The sequence below is a fragment of the Lissotriton helveticus genome, chromosome 5_1 (genome assembly GCF_964261635.1).
Source record: "Lissotriton helveticus chromosome 5_1, aLisHel1.1, whole genome shotgun sequence".
In the NCBI taxonomy this organism is placed as follows: Eukaryota; Metazoa; Chordata; class Amphibia; order Caudata; family Salamandridae; genus Lissotriton; species Lissotriton helveticus.
This window is the reverse complement of record NC_136065.1, coordinates 90,705,786-90,718,307: the sequence shown is the minus strand read 5'-3', so window position 1 is coordinate 90,718,307 and position 12,522 is coordinate 90,705,786. Positions and strand designations below refer to the sequence as shown.

Below are 12,522 nucleotides of genomic sequence, written 5' to 3'. Positions count from 1 at the left end.
CCGGGCTAAAACTCGACCAGGGTGGCATTCTGGTCATACCACCGTTTCATCTCTTCCTGGCTGGCCTCGAGGTTGGCCTCGGCCAGTTCTCGGAACTTCCTCGTCTGGTTCCGGAGGGCCAGAATGTATCGAAACACATTGGGAGGGGGGCGCTGGGGCCGCCGTCTCCCATCCTTCCTTGACCAGGGTGAGGGGTCCCCGGACGGGGTGCCCGTAGAGCAGCTCGAAGGGGCTGAACCCCAGGGACTTCTGGGGGACTTCGCGGTATGCGAAGAGGAGACAGGGGAGGAGGACGTCCCACTTACGCCTCAGGGGCTCTTCGAGACCCATGATCATTCCCTTGAGGGTCCGGTTGAATCGCTCCACCAGACCGTTACCCTGGGAGTGATATGGGGTGGTGAATTTGTACGTCACCCCACATTGTTGCCAAAGGGACTTCATGTACTTGGAGATGAAGTTGGTCCCTCGGTCGCTGACGACTTCTCGGGGGAATCCCACCCGAGAGAAGATGGCCATGAGAGCCCGCCCCACTACGGGGGCTGTCACCGTTCGGAGGGGAATGGCTTCGGGGTATCGGGTGGCATGGTCCACCAGCACCAGGATAAAGCGGTGCCCCAAGGAGGTCGGAGGGTCGAGGGGGCCCACGATGTCGATACCCACCCTCTCAAAGGGGGTACTGACCACGGGGAAGGGTTGGAGAGGAGCCTTGCGCTTCCCCCCGCTCTTTCCGCTGGACTGACATGTGGGGCAGGACTTACAGTGTCCTTCTACATCGGAGCGCATGCCCGGCCAGTAGAAGTGGGTGACCAGGCGATGGTACGTTTTGTCTTGTCCCAAGTGTCCCGCCAAGGGCACGTCATGGGCCAGGTTCAGGAGGAAGCCGCGGAAGCGTAGGGGGACCACCAGCACTCTGCCGGACCCTAGTTCGGCGGACTTTTGTTCGCTATACAAGAGGCCGTTTTCCCAATAGACAAAGTGGGAGCCGGGCGGGTCACCGGCGGCCTGGGCGGCGGCCTGCTGCCGTGGCCCCACCAAGGACGGACAGGAGGTCTGCTCTAGGCAGAATTCTTCTCGGGACGGTCCTCCTTCCTGGCGCCACTGGGCCAGCTCAGGAAGGTCGTCCCGGCTCGGGGTCAACTCGACGCTAGGGCCGAGGGGACCTGCGTCGGGGGGGAAGCTCTCTCCTGGGACCAGCTCCGGGGTCTCGGAGGGTTCGGGGACCTCGGGGTCCTCAGGGGCCACCGGTGCCGCCTCTAAGGTCGCCCCTTCGGGGGTGACCCTCCGGGCAGTCATCGACCGGGTGCTCACACAGGCCCACTCGGGTAGGCCCACCATCTCCAAGTGGGTCCTTTTCTCAACTCGCTGCCATGGGGAGCTCTCTAGATCGTTGCCGAGCAGGCAGTCCACAGGCATGTCTGAGCGGACCGCCACTCGTAACTCTCCCGAGACGCCCCCCCATTCGAACGGGACTTGAGCGATCCGGCAGGTGCGGACGGAGTTATCAGCTGCGATCACCCTGCAGGAGATGTGGGGAACAATCTGGGCCTCGGTGACGAGGTGCCGTTTGACGGCGGTGATACTGTCCCCAGTGTCCCGGAGTGCCCCGATGTGATGGCCATTGACAGTCACCTGCTGTCGGTACTTCTCTGTGTTGTCGGGTAGGGGAGCTCCGGGGACCATTTCCCTATCACCCAGGGAGACTAACATCATAGCCGCGGGGTCTGCTCCCTCGAACTCTTCCTCCCCCTCCTCTTCTAGGGCTACTGAGGTGATGTGGCGCGCTGGGGACCCTGCAGCGGCAGGCTTCTTGAACAAAGGGCAGCGGGGGTCATTGGCATAGTGCCCGGGTTGTTGGCAATGGTAGCAGGCTTGGCTGACTCGGGGCCCTGGTTTAGCTGTGGGAAACCCTGCGCGCGCTGTGGGAGGCGAGGTGCCGGGCTGGTTTCTGGGGGGGACTACGCGGGGACCCTACCTGGGAACCCCTCTGCCTATTCTGATTCCCCCTCCCCTCTGGCGGAACGACCCCTGTTCATTTCGGCCAGAATCTCCCCCGGGCCCCCGGGGGACTCTGGTGCTCACCCAGCGATCGGCCTCGATGGCCAGTTTCCGGGGGTCAGCCAATTTGCTGTCCAGGAGGTGCTGTCGGAGTTCCACAAAGCAATTCAGGGACAATTGTTCATATGCAATGAGGTCGATGAGTCCCTCGAAGGTGGATACTTTGCTGCCCTTGATCCACCCTTCCAGGGCCCGGCTGTAGAAATTGACATATTCCACCCAGGTGGTGCCGGGGATCTTCTTACAGTCTCTGAAGCGTTGGCGGTACATTTCTGGGGTGAGCCCGTACCTTGTGAGGAGGGCCTCTTTCATGTGGCTGTAGGAGGTCTGTTCGGCAGACGGTAGGTCGAGTAGGGTGTCTCTCCCCTCACTCAGGAATCGACCCCACAGCCCGGCTCCCCAATCTTTCTGCGGAACTCGGTGAGAGGTCATGGCGACCTCGTAGGCCTTGAACCATTGCTGGATGTCATCGTTTTTATAATATTCTTTGACCACGTCCTTGGGGATGTGGACCTTTGGTTCCACCGGGGGAATGGCCTCTCGGGTCGCTGCTGTTTTGTTGCCTTCGTTCCGAGCCTTTAGTTCTATTTCCAATATGCTGCGCTCGTGCTCCAGCTGGAGCTTCTTTCCGTCATGTTCTCGTTGGAGCTTCTTCTCCTCCAGTTCTCCTTCCAGCCGCAACTGCTCGATGGCTAGCTTTTTCTCGGCCAGCTTGAGTTCTACCTCCATCTTTAAACGGGCTAGTTCTGGCTCGTGGCTTCGGTTGCGTTCTGGGTCGGTCATCTCCTCTCGAGACAGACCTCTCTCCGTGCTGGGAGTCCGCGTGGGGGACTCTGCTCGTTCTTGCTCTGGGGCGTGGGTTTCGATCAGTGGCGCTCCCCCTCCATCGGCTTCTGTCTGTGCTGGAGGTTGGGCTCCGGTCTCCACCCAGGCTGTTAGAGCTTGTTGAAAGTCCTCTTTAGTGTTTAATCCCGTTGACGGGATACGGAGATCCTTGCAGAATTGCTTGAGCTCACGGTGCGAATAGTCTCCCAGAAGCTCCATCTGGAAGGTGGTCTTGTCGGTCGTGACGCTCATGGCTGCTCTTCGTTCGGGTAGTGTGTCAGTACTGTACGGTCCGTAGACGTAGGTTCTTATCCCGACACTGCCACCAATGTTAGAAGGGGCGATCTCAGAGGGTCGGGTTGTGCTCACCCGACCACACCAGGACCCACCTCTCCCACAGAACTTGCCGAGTCTTGACTGGGAGGTCCTCACCGGGGAGGTCTTCGGGTCTAGGATCGTACACACTGAGCTCACACCACACTACGAACAGACACCACACCGGTGGGTTTTAGTAACAAGATCTTTATATAAGCAAATAACGAAGGAAGCACTCCTGTATACACAGGGGTCAAGGGACCACAAAGTCTTGGAGGATTCGGGAAGGGGGAAGCGGGACAGTCTTTTAGTCTCTGGGTCAGTACGCGGCGTACCCTACGCACAGCTCTCAACCCTCGAGCCGGGGGGTACGGGATGATGGTCGTACTGGCTGCCTCACCTCCGTCGAGTCGGCTCGGTCGTGACGGTGGTCTCGATGGTCCCGCCGGACCAGAGTACTCCTCGAGCCGCGAAGAGGTCAGCTGGGCTCGGATGGTCTTAGAGGTCGAGCCGAGACAGCGTCAGCAGGGCTCCGAGGGTTACAAGTTCAGCTTGAGCCGCGACAGCGTCAGCAGGGCTCCGAGGGTTACAAGTTCAGCTTGAGCCGCGACAGCGTCAGCAGGGCTCCGATGGTTACAGTTCAGCTTGAGCCGCGACAGCGTCAGCAGGGCTCAGAGGTTCAGGATGAGACTTCCTAGGGTCAGCCGCGATCAGATCAGCAGGGCTTCAGGTCCAAGATACAACTGCCCGCTAGTTGTCGGGCGGGCCCAGTTATCGTCCTTCTCCTCTTTGATCTCCGGACCCTCCCAGGCAGAGGCCTCAAGCCCTGGGGGCTGGTCGTTGGTGAGGTCCGGCGGTTGGCTCTTTGATCCCTTTGAAAGGTGGGTCCGGGAATTCCCAGACGCCCAGCGGGTCTGGAGCCAGCCCTCGGGGAGGCCAGAGGGGTGATCGAAACTGGCCCACAGGGGAGGGCCAAAGGTGTGACAGAAACCAGCCCCTCAGGGGAGGCCGGAGGTGCCATCGAAACTCCCTGGCTTATCTCACTCGGGAGCCCTTAACCCCCCAGTCCGGGACTGGCGCGCTTTTGGAGTCTGGGTTTCGCTGGGGCCGGGGTCACGCTAGGCCCAGGGATACAGGGATGCCGGGAAGGGAAGATGGCGTCCGGGCCTTGTGGGGCATGCAAGGTTAGGTGCTCGGAGCCGGGAGTGGAGCGGGGGAGGCAGGCCTGGTCGAGGTTCTAGGGGGATCTAGGCTTCGCTGGGGTAGGGCGCCCAGGCTCGGGGTGCAAGCTATCTTAATGGGGAGGCTGCGCCGGGAACCCGGGGTACCGGCCTACGCTCGCAGGGTGTGGAGGGACATAGGCGAACCACGCCATGAGGCCGGGTCCAACAGTTAGGCTCTTCCACTTTACACACTATTTGTTAAAAAAGAAAAAGATTTTTCTACAAGTAAACATTTATGTCCTTTTTCTAACCTCACTTGTTCTACACCCCTATTGCAGCAGTGACACTAGTGACCCAACGGTATATAATACATTTAATTGGAGTTCCTTGCCTTATCACACATATCACACTCGCTTGTGTATTCATCATTTACTACAATGTTTAACCAAAAAATGCTTGGGGTTTTGGCTAGAAAGATCGCTGTTCCTTGTCTATGTCCTATTTCAATGCCTGACATGTCTCAAATGCTGTACTGAAATAAAGAGCGCTATCACCAAGCATCTGAAATAGTGGTGAAAACAGGACAACAGACTTTTGGAAAACATGGAACGCAGTGTCACTTGCAATGCTCTGCAAAAAAGGTTCTTCCCAAGTTCAACAAAGATTGGAGTGATATTGTTTGTATTTGCAGTGAATCAGCTACGTATATGAAAAAGTTGTGTGATGACCTATCAAAATTGATACCCAAGCTGAAGTGATTCCCTGTAGGAGATCCTTATCACTTGTTAGATGGTATGCTGAAAGCATCTTTACAATCTTCAGAGTTAATGAGGGATCCTATTGACTTTTTAGTCCATTCTGGTGCACTGTTATCATATGCACAGGAACTAAAACGCAAATATTTATCATTTTGTGCTTTGTGTTGCATCGAAGAAAGAGTCATCCCAACTGTGTCCCTTAGCTGATGGTTCTCAGTCTAAGGGGCTATGAATGCTATATAATCCATGTGGCAACTGTTTACAGAAATTTTGCTGAGTGATGATGCCAAAGGCAAGAAATGTGAGGATCTTTGGTCGCATATTGATAATGATGTGAAAAAAGTACACTCTACTACTTTATTAGATTTTTACAGGAGAACATAACTGCTGTAGTGGACATAATAAAACAACTAGAGTCTGAAAAAACTCTTTGTCTGCCAAGTGTTCAGCATAATTGGTGTAGATGTGAAACATCTCCTTGAGAGTAGGCTGGGCGACACCTTTAGTGACTTTGGCACTGCAACATGTTCCATGTTAGAGTGCTTGCCACTTGGTAAGCAAAGCAATGTTGAAGAACAATTCTGGAACATTTATTTTACAATGTATGAGAAATGGCTTGCAATGATGCATAGAAATGTCCCTTCACCACCAATGTCATGTGAAGTCAATAAAATCTCACTGTGGTACTCTATACAAGTTCTAGATCCCTTCAGTGAAGGGGAATTTCCTCCATAGTTTCAAAAGTGACGCTTAATTTTTGACCGCTTTAATAACTCTGAGGGCCTAGCTCAGTGCAAATGCTGCAGAACCTCCCCTGAGAATCGCAATCTTCAAGTGTACCAGTATTGGCATGAAAGGCTATGTCAGTGGCCAGAGTTAACAAATTCTGTACTATAGGGCCTGATTCACTGAACTAACTTAAGATAAAATGCTAAACTTACTACCATTTTGGTATTCACAGAAGGCACTTACTCATTTTGTTATTCACAGAAGGCACTTACTCATCAATGAGTAAGTGCCTTCTGTGAATACCAAAATGGTTAAGTTGGTTCTGTGAATCGGCCCTCGCTGTTTTGGAGTTGCCCTTCTCAAGTGCCAATGTTGAGAGGGCCTTTTCACAGACGTTTACATGGGAAGGAAAGAGCGCGCTCACATGGCCAAAGACTCACTGAAGAAGTATTGTATGGTGTACTATATAAGTTTAATTTGCAAAAATCTATTTGGACCTCATATACACTATACGTACACTGTCTATATATCATGTTCTATCAGTGCAGAAAGCAAGCAATAATAAAAGCAAAACGCTCCATAAACACCGGAAAAACACTTTTTTTGTTGTTTTTAGTAGCGCGAATATGTGTAACCACTGATAACTGTTTTTTTAAGGTATTGAAATCACTTGAAAACACTCTACCGGAATTTACCAAAAATCGAAACTGAAAACAGGAAAGCCTAACCGCACGCAATCACTGTCCTTGGTATTGTCACAGATTTGCAAACTAACCTTACTCTGCTTATTAAAAAATGTATAAAACACCGAGGTTGGAGGTCAATTACTCATCAAATTTTGACAAAAAAGGAAAGAAAAAGTATATTAAAAAACTGAAGCCTCTAACTGATCGATGTTTCACTTGAACTTGGGGTTACTAAGCGGGTAGAACACTAGGGTGGTTATTAAGCGGGTTGATCACTAGGGTGCTTATTAAGCAGGTTGGTCGCTAGGGTGGTTATTAAGCGGGCGTATCACTGCATTAAGAGGGTGGATCACTAGGGTGTTTTTAAGCGGGTGGATTACTAGGGTGGTTATTACGTGGGATGATCACTAGGATGGTAATTAGTGGGTGGATCACCTGGGTGGTGATTAAGCTGATAGGTCACTAGGGTGGGTATTAAGCAGGTAGATCACTAGGGTGCTCTCCACTTCACTGTCCTGGACCCACCCCATCTTCAAGCAGTCTTATCTCTACTCCCAAGAGACGCCCACCCAGTCACCAAAGACCGGCTGAAGCCTGTTCAGAATCATAACCAGGACGTCCGGCATTTTGTGGAGATAAAGTCCTGTGTATCACAATACTCTCTTTTTACCCGATAAAGTTAATCCAATAGATGCATTTTAAGTGTGATGCTGGATTATAACTAGAGACGCTACCTCTGGCCTCTGCGCGATAATTGTGGTCCAGTCGACTAGCGTGAGTCGCATGAACTGCTGCAATTCTCTTTGTCTGGGCTACACCATGGATATAAACTCTGGTTGTGAGTCTGCCAGCTGCTTCCATTCGAAAATCCACAGGCGGCGCAAGCGTTCTACACATTTAAAACCTGTGCCCATATCTAAGGGGTCAATTTATCCAGTAGTGAATTGGGAAGGTTGCATGCAGAGCTTTTCTTTTTTTATTTTTTTTTTTTTAAAACCTTAATTGTACAGAAGGCGCGCACAGATACGGGCCTACAACCCCCCGGGCCGGCCACCACAATAAAGAGACATACGAGGCAATACAGGAGAGACAACAGGATTTCTAAATAGCTCATATGAAAGGCAAAAGCAACAAGTCTTTGAGTCGCCATCACGGACAGGATAAAAGTAGGTTAATTTTATAATAGAAAAAGGGTGTCACAGGATACTGAAAATCTGTAAAGTCCAGAGGGCCGTGGTGGGCCGTGAGCAAGCCGAAGTCCCAAATACAGGAAAAGACCAACAGAACAATACATTTTGGCAAAGGCAGAACGTGAGTCCCACATCAAGAACAATCACAATCGCTGCTCAGCACCCACCCACCACTACCAGGGCACATAATAATAAAACAGCGAAAAATACGCTTACAAAACTAAAAGCCCTCCGTTACAACACCCAAGGGGGGAAAAGAAAATGGGGTGGGGAAAGGGAAAAAAGGGGAGGAAGAGGACATCAAAAAAGGGGAGGGGGAAAGTGAGGGCGCAGCGTCAGTGCACGCCCCCCACGGCTAACAAAGCACCCAATACTAATTCGGCACATGGAACTAGTGGCAACAGGAGAAATGAATGCGTAGTAAACCGGGACAGCAGACATACCAAAAGGGCCATGCCAGCACAAACACCCCGGGGGGCCACGTGCCGACACCGCGCCACGAAATTAGGGGATACATAAGAGCCATAGAACCAAAAAGAGGAACAGGGAAAGATACAATAAACAGACCCCCCCACCACCCCGCACAGCCCACCCTGCACCCCTGCAGAAGGCTATGGCCTACCCCCCAGCAGCGTGCCTGTCGCCCTAATTAGAACCCGAAATATAGAGAAATATAAGAAAGAAAGAATCACTTAGATTAAAAAGGGGGGGAAGGGAAAACAGGGAAAAAACAGCGGGAGAGGAGCCACATAATCAAAACCCCTTCAGCTCCCACCCCCCCGCCCGAAAATGTTCAGAGCCCACGGGAAGATAATAAACACACGGAGAAGCTCCAGGAACGTAAAGATGTATCAAACATAATCATACAATTATGAACGGATCACCCAACCATACCGCAAAATAACAGTCCACAGAGGCAAGATCAGCTCAACCCTGTCCTCGTTTTTCGCAAACTGTAATCGTCCAGCGCACCAGGAACCAGAACACATCAAACAGGAGGTGAATAACAGGGAGTCGGATCAAAAATACACTCAAGTTGTAGCGATCGTGACCCGGATTATCCAGAAAGTACAGTAACCACTTCAGGCAAAGTTCCGATGAGAATACGGAGAAAGCCGGTCCAGCGGCACCGTCACAGGATCTTCGTACGGCCATGTGAGGCAAAAGAGGAAAAGGAGACCCATCGAGGTCGGTCCAGACGGGATCCAGCCGGGGAACCTCCGGAGCAGAAGGAGGCACAGGATGAAGAAGGGCAGCGGACCCCCGCACATCTACACCAACAGCAGCCTCCAGGTCCACGACCCCAAGGAAAGTTCCAGCAGCACTCAACAGAGATGAGGCCGCACAAACCGAGGGGGGTCCGGCAGGCCCAACAAAGGGACCCCCCTCCAGGATAGCGGTCGGTGCGGTCATGGGTGCCCCCCAGGAGCGCAGGGCGGCGAGGATGTCGCGAAGCGTAGGCTCACCTTTACAGTATTCAGCAAACGTGCCGCGCGGCGGACCCGCATCGCCGGTCCCCGCAAGGCCGAGAATCATGGGGTCGGCCGCTATCTTAGAAGCCCGGCGGGGCCGCTGCGAACACCGACCTCCGCCCGGATATCTGCGGGGCAAAACAGGACACCGGCAACCACCTGCGGAAGTGCCACCAGGGCAGGAAGGGGAGCCACCAGAAGAAGGCGATGCGCCGGCACCCCACACGCCGCCGGTACCGTTCTCCGAGTCCGGGCGGAGGAACTCAAAATGGCCGGGCCGGAGAACAAAGGGGGGACGAGCCAGATGTACGGTTAACCCCGTCCATGGAAGTCAGCTCCCCAACACCAGGCAGCAGGACCGCCGGACCAGGCCCGGGAGGCCGCAATCGGTCTATTAGCACATCGGCCCCTCCGACCGACTCCACACCACCACCAAGGGCCAGCCACCGCGCCTCGTCCAGCCCGGGCGCCGCCAAGGAGTGCCAGGCCCGCCGCCCCAGAGGCCCCGAAGTAGACAGGGGCGTAACTCAGGATCCGTGGCACCCAGGAATCACCGGAGCAAACGGTAAGTGCCTGTGAGTTATCGTCGTTCCACTGCACATCGTGGAATACTTCCCGGGGCAGGATAAAGTACAGGATATTTGTTGCAGACAGGAGAGTGATCGGAGCCGAGCTAAAACGCGGCCATCTCGGACGCGAGCTTGGCTCCTCCCCCCATGCCGAGCTTTTCGAGCTCTTCCAATAAATAACCTTATGTAGTACGGGCACAGAGACTTCCCCCTAAACCCTAGTGCTGGGTGCAAAGCAGTTTCCCCACCCCCTAGAGCTCATGGCGAAGCAGGTACTTCACCGGGATCGCGGATTACGTATGGGATTGTACCCACTTATATAAATGACATAATGTTGTAGAGTCACAGAGGCCTCCCCCTAAACCCTAGTGCTGGGTGCGAAGCAGGTACTTCACCAGGATCGCGGATGCGCATAAGATTGTTTGCACCCAGGTTTATAAATAACGTAATGTTGTACAGGCACAGCCCCCCGTCCACCCCCCATAAGGGATCGCGGATGCGTATGAGACTGTACCCAGTTACATAAATAACGTAATGTTGTACAGGCACTGAGGCCTCTCCCTACCCCTTAGTGCTGGGTGCAAAGCAGGTACTCCTCGGGGGTCGCGGATGAGTATGGGATTGTACCCGGGTACAGCGCACCGAACCATCTGTATCTCAGCGAATGAGGGCGAGGATTAGAGTATCTGTGCCTGAAAATAATCAATCCATCATAGTGCGAGTGCATACGCGGATCCCATGAATCCCTCGCTTGATCAATTCCCATGCCGATTTCATGGCATCCCTGACAGGAGCAATAGCCAAGCGGATCCTATGGAATCCTCACAAGGAGAATGCACAGACAGATCCAATACATCCACCATAGCAGGAATGCACAGGCAACTTCTATAGATCCCTGGCAGGAGGAATGTAATGGCGAATTCTATACAAACCAACACAGGATTAATGCAGAAGCAGATCCTATGTATCCTTCATAGGAGGCATGCACAGACCAATCCTGTGGATCCTTCATAGGAGCACAGCCAGATCCAATGCATCACTCTCGGGAGGAATGCACAGGCTTATACTAGGGATCCTTCAAAGGAGTAATGCACAGCCAGATCCTATGGATCACTCACAGGAAGAATGCACTTATACATCCTGTGGATCCACCATATGAGGAATGCACAGGCAGAGCCAATAGATCCTTTAGTGGATAGCATGCACAGGCAGAGCCTGTGGCTCCCACAGAGGAGGATTGCACAGGCAGATCCTATGAATCCCTCCGAGGGGTTGCACAGGCAGATCCTTTGGATTCCAACAGAGCAGTCAAGCCAAAGATGGAGGAAGAAGGATTCTTTGCAAGTACAGGCGCATAGAGGCGGCAGTGTATAGTAATGTCTACCTACTCCTGTGTACGGTGGAAGTATTATGTGCTGATCCCACCAATGTTGTAGAGCAGCAGTGATGGAGTTTACAGTGGCAGGGACTGTGTGAGGTCTCTTTCCATGTTCTAGAGCAGTAATGGTGGGATTAACCGCGGCAGGAACTGTGCACTTGTCTCTTCAGGGTTCTAGGGCAACAATGAAGGGGTTTACAGTGTCAGGGACTGTGTGCGGGCTCTTGACCGTTCTAGAGCAGTAGTGACAGGATTTACAGTGGCAGGGACGACGTACTGGTCTCTTCAAGGTTCTAGAACAGTGATGAAGGGGTTTACAGTGGCAGGGATTCTTTGCATGTCGGGTGCTTTTGTCCAGGTATGTGCACAGCCGTCTCCCAAACTGCAGTTTTTTGGCATTCATATTTGCTGTAAATAAACTTAACCATTATCCACTTAAATGGTGCTCCCTTTGTTGACCCCTGAAAGATGAAATGCTGATTTTGCCTTGCTAGATTTCACAGGTGGCAATACTACTGAGGATTTATGTTTTTGGAGGAGTTGGTGCTCCAAGGTTCTAGAGCAGGGGCAATGGGGTTTACAGTGGCAGGGATGGCATGTGGCATTGTGTTGAGGGTGGTGGCCGGAACACACGTGGACTCTAGTGAAGACGGTGTTTATTATTTATATAGTCCAGTCCCACCAGGAGCTTGTTTAACCTGATGCTCAGTCCTGATATTAATGTGCCAACCACCTCTTCTAGAACACCCACACGCAGGACGCAGGCCAGGCTGCTAGAGGTAACCACAATTCCTAGAACACCCACACATAATGTATGGCGGTCTGATGGAAGTAGCCACAGTTACTAGAACACCCACACCCTGGTTGCCCGCTGGCCTCAGAGGTAACCGTGGTTTCTAGAACACCGACACCCAGGATGCATTCTCGTCTGATGGCGGTAACCACTGGTAGTAAGGCACTACGTTAAGCATATGTTTGTGAGTAAATAATATCACAGACTGCAGTCTGCTCCACTGGAGCTCCTGTGATTTTAATATTATATTTCTAATAACAGGGTGTAAGTGATGTTCCTTCTGAGATCTTATGAACTCTGGTGGTTCTGTAACACTTATGATGATTTGTTTGCTCTTCCAGGTGCAATAATGAGAAACTGCCATTCACAATGTCACTGATGAAAGGTTGTAAAGGTAAATATAATTGTGTAGCCTGTTAATGTATGTTACTGACTATAATACAATATTGTATAGTTAGTTATATGTTTAGTATAATGTAACATCAGACTTTACACACAGACCAATGCATACTTTGTATTCGGTCAAATCAAGATAATACAAGCAAAATCATTTCAAGAAGTCTCTCTTTAAGGACAGTGTGCACTAGTT

The 12,522-nt window shown here is 52.2% G+C and overlaps 1 protein-coding gene across 1 annotated transcript in view; it reads left to right on the top strand.

Annotated features, from left to right (window-relative positions):
* LOC144752399 (E3 ubiquitin-protein ligase TRIM39-like) overlaps window positions 1–12,522 on the top strand; it is a 103,696-nt gene that overhangs the window by 26,882 nt on the left and 64,292 nt on the right. The window contains exon 5 of the mRNA XM_078640330.1: window positions 12,275–12,327. Within this exon, the coding sequence (XP_078496456.1) occupies window positions 12,275–12,327 (53 nt within the window). The remainder of the gene's footprint in view (window positions 1–12,274; window positions 12,328–12,522) is intronic.